This window comes from Puntigrus tetrazona, chromosome 11 (assembly GCF_018831695.1).
Source record: "Puntigrus tetrazona isolate hp1 chromosome 11, ASM1883169v1, whole genome shotgun sequence".
NCBI classification, from domain to species: domain Eukaryota; kingdom Metazoa; phylum Chordata; class Actinopteri; order Cypriniformes; family Cyprinidae; genus Puntigrus; species Puntigrus tetrazona.
This window is the reverse complement of record NC_056709.1, coordinates 3,831,021-3,835,347: the sequence shown is the minus strand read 5'-3', so window position 1 is coordinate 3,835,347 and position 4,327 is coordinate 3,831,021. Positions and strand designations below refer to the sequence as shown.

The 4,327-nt window shown below is 37.4% G+C and overlaps 1 protein-coding gene across 1 annotated transcript in view; it reads left to right on the top strand.

Annotated features, from left to right (window-relative positions):
* The first annotated feature begins 424 nt into the window (after window positions 1-424).
* LOC122354343 (copine-5-like) overlaps window positions 425-4,327 on the top strand; it is a 21,419-nt gene continuing 17,516 nt past the window's right edge. Inside the window, exons 1-4 of the mRNA XM_043252515.1 lie at window positions 425-557; window positions 3,018-3,148; window positions 3,259-3,336; window positions 4,028-4,147. Of these exons, the coding sequence (XP_043108450.1) occupies window positions 425-557; window positions 3,018-3,148; window positions 3,259-3,336; window positions 4,028-4,147 (462 nt within the window). The remainder of the gene's footprint in view (window positions 558-3,017; window positions 3,149-3,258; window positions 3,337-4,027; window positions 4,148-4,327) is intronic.

Sequence of the window (4,327 nt, the reverse complement as noted above, 5' to 3'; positions counted from 1 at the left end):
CTTACAGGAAATTTTTCTAAATCTAACAGTTATTTCACTACATGTTGTTGAATTTTATTTTAATTATTCAAATATACAATATTTTTACTTTAATAGTATATAGCAATGAAAAGAAAGAAAAACCAGACAATACATGCACAGCACCTGCAGTAACATTTTCATCCTCAGATGTTCTGAGAACAAAGCTGAGGAAGATCAACCACAGACTCATTGCCATGGCTCCTTTGCACACACACAAAAGCCTTTAATAAGCCTAGCGGCATTTTGCTGATCTTTACTGAAATAAGATGCACTAGATGAAGAGGCGGCCTTCCCCAAAAGTAATGAGTATCTTGGAGTATTTGGTGAGGGTCAGAGAGCAAGTGATATTGTGGTGTCCTTAGGACTAGGAAGAGAGTCTGAGAATGCTGCATGCCAGTGGGATATGTCAGCAAAAACAGAGCGCCCCCTCCTGCATGCGGCGTGCTACTGCATCTTCCCCTTTCCGACAGAACAGACCCTGCTGTCAGCTCCTTTGGAGTTCTGCGGTATCACGTGCCAAGCTTTAACCTACACAGGTAAGGATGGCAGAGAAAATATGACTGACAGTATTCTACATATGTACATAACAGAAACACAAAAAGTAAATTCTGTGTTATACATTTTTGTGTTCAGATAATAAAATAAAGTTATAAATTTACATCAATATGGTTACACAACTGGCCCCTGCATTGTAGTACAGTAAGAGGATGAGCGAATAATAAAAAATATAAATTTAAATTTTTCATACTAGGCGTTTGGGGTTGGATTGATAATCTTCCTTTCTTCAATCATATGGCTTGTGGGTGGATGTGTGTGTTTGGACAGACACTGCGTCATTGATACAGAAAGCTGTTGTCCCTTATCAGACACCATTTTCTTAGTGTGCCATCGAGTCCAGTAGACAGACAGTGATTAGTTTTGTCCATTGGCTTTAGAGGACCTTTCCCCAGCTGCACAGAGAAAGAAACAAAAAAAAACATGTTTATATTTTTTCCTTGAAATGGTGTTACACATAAAAAACTAGGATTGAAAATTAGGGAAATAGAAAACATTTCTATAATTATGTCCCTTATTTGTTAAACTATTAATTTCCTAATTTTAAAATGTTCTGGACATGAATTCTAATTGGTCAATATGAGTGCTATAATTCATTTTGAAATCTATATATAATGCATATAAGCTTTCTCAAACTCCCCAGCAGACTGTTTTTTTTTCTGCACTTAACATCCTTTGTGGAACTATGGGTGAACTGAAGTCTGCCCTCTAAAGGACCATTTGCATTACTGTCTCCTTAAGACAGCAGCTCAGCATCCTACACCAGGCTATTTAGTTCTACTGTTCTATCTTCTGTTAGGCGACACTGGAAGTGATGTTTAATGATTTTTAAATGTTGGATTGGATTTTGGACTAAAGTCAAATTAGTTGGAAATCATGGCATTAACACATTTCATCCTTGCATTCTGTAACCTACCAGTGTGTCCAGAAAGACTGTTAAGGATTTTGGAGATGGTTTCAGACTCCAGACATTACAGTCTTAAGCCACTTCCTCTGAACCTGCTACCAGCAGCTCTCTCTTTGAGCACCAAACAACCCAGCCTTAACCCACTAAATGGGAAAGAAAAGCACACACAACCTTTACAGTATGATTAGAAACAACTTGGCATTAGATCTTTTGTTCAAAATTTACCTAACTAAAGTAATGTTAAGCTCCTTTTATGTTACCTCTAGTGAACTGTGAGGTGCTCTTCAGTGGAGCACCAGAGGCCTGAAGAAGCAGCTTTTGGGCATAAACACTGGATCAGTATGAAGCAAACCAGTGTGTATAGAGCAGCTGACCAATCATGGTAGGGAATCAATGACACTGAAACCAAGACCAAATCTCCGTGACCAAAAGTGAGGATCTTATAGAAGAATGAAATATAAGAATAGTAGAGTTTAAAAAAATAATGAAAGATGAGTTATATTCATTAGATTTTTAGTGTTTTATTACAAGCAGATTAGTGGGTAGCTAGTTTCCCTGCCAATCAGGGTTACTGAGTTTTTGCACATAGAAAGCCATGGACTTAGCAACACTGCTGCCAATAAAGGAACAATATCTAGATATCATCTAAAGCCTCATACCTTGAAGATTTATAAATACATTTTAAAATTTAAAAATATTTTTGTAATAATCAGTCAAGTCAATTATTCGGTTGCCACACATCAAGACATCGATTAGATGATATATTTGAGATATTTGTCGGTTTTAATTTAAAACGCTTCTGTATGGCAAGACAATTGAACTCATTTCTATAAGAAAATACAGTTTATACATATCGTATAATCTACAGAAAAATATATTTAATATATATTCGTATATTCATATTACCTTTTCATACAAAAAACTATGGCTTAAAACCTTTTCTAAGTAACATATAACTCCCATTCTTATTTATTTGCTTTTACTAAGTAAATGTATCAGTAGAATCACAGTCTCTGCCCAGTAGTGATGCACCCACCGGCCATGCTAAAATCTAATGAGGCTTAAAAGCAAATGTCCTCTTTCAGCATTTTGTATCTCAGGACATTCTTTGAGGTCAGTGCAAAGCGACAGGTCTAAATCACTGACTCACGCGCACTCTGAGTTTTACAATATATCCATTCCAGACTGCCTATGACAATAAATACACATTCATGATTTTAGACGTTTATACATGGCCCAGCCTTCTTTTAAGTTAGCAAAACAAAAACATAGACAGGTGACAATACACCTTTCTATCTAAACCTCACCATTTTGTTAGCGTAGCTCCTCCCATTTGCCTGCATGGCGGGTGATAGGGCAGTTCGCGAGCTTCGCGCATTAACTTCTTTGAGAGAACCTGCCAAGGGGCTGAGGTGGTACCTTGGAAAATAAGTTTTTAATCACCAAATGTGATTTATTTGTAAATGCCCCAGCTCACAGTATAGTTTTGTGAAGCAGACAATACCCTTCTGCTCAGCATTGTGATGATGCCCAGGTAAGGAGCAGAGGATGAGGCTGGGCTGCCTTGGCCTCCTGTCTGAGAAACTAGCGAGGATGGTGTGCATGTCGGCACATGTCACGCATAACAGATATCACTGCACCAGCTCTGCAAACTACTACAGGAAAGTAATGGCTGAGTTGGAATGGGCATGAGACTTTTATTATCACTGCTTGGCTTGTGCAGCAGGCCTTTACCTGTGGGTGAGCAGCGAATGCCTGCCTCCCATCTCTGTCAGATGAGTGTGCTGAGGTCATGCCAGAGACAGAGACCAGGTGAAGTCATGGGCGCAGAGGTGTGGTTTGGAGAGAAACCAGTACTTATAAATTTCAGCCCAGAACTGTCATTATCTAATGACAACACATCCTGTAACTCTGCCTCTGATAGACCATTTTCTAATTATATAAAAAGAGCCATGTAATCTCAGACTTGCGTGGCTGTCTGTCATAAAAAGGTCAAGTTTGATGACTGGTATTTGACTTCAAAATCACAAACTTTTTTAAGCTAAAATAAATTGTTTGCAACTACTTAATTATTTCAGTGTATATAGACAATGTAATAAGGCATTAGCTAAATTTTGAAATTAATATAAACTAAGGTTAATGGAGCTTCATGGTTAAATAAAGTAGTTAACTAATGGAAACTTATTGTAATAAAAAGTGTAAGTTTTATTGAGGAAAAGTTGTAGATAAATTACCTCCAATTCTAAAATTATTGCACCACATAATCACATATACTCTATTATATCATATATTTTGAAAAATCTGCATACTATATACCTTTGTTGCATTTCATTTTTGTGAAATACCTGTAAAATCTGAATTACAATTCAGCATCCTGTACATAAAGCTCAGCTCAACTCCTGGAAAATGGTATATAATTTTAAAAATACTAAATCAATATATAGGTGCTGACTTACATGATAACAATACTTGAGGCACAGTACGCATTACTTGGCTTCTTGCAGTTCTCCTCAAGTGTCTCCACAAACTGTGTCTCACTTCCAGAGTTATGGAGCATTAGACATGGATGTGTTGGATACTGTTTGGCCGTATCTAGCAGGATTTCAGATCAAAGGAAGCCTGCTTTGCTGGAAGCTGTTTAAGATGGTACCCAACTGTACTGAGGTCAGTTTGTCCAGCTGCGCTCAAGTAGGCATCAATGATGTCCTTCCCTTGATTATCCATGAGAGTTCCACTTCAAACAACATTCTAGTCAAAGATTTACATATTTCTCAAAGCTTTCATCAGAAACAGAGTACAATTTGCACATTGGGAGGATGACTTTAGGTATCAGTCTAGTTGAGG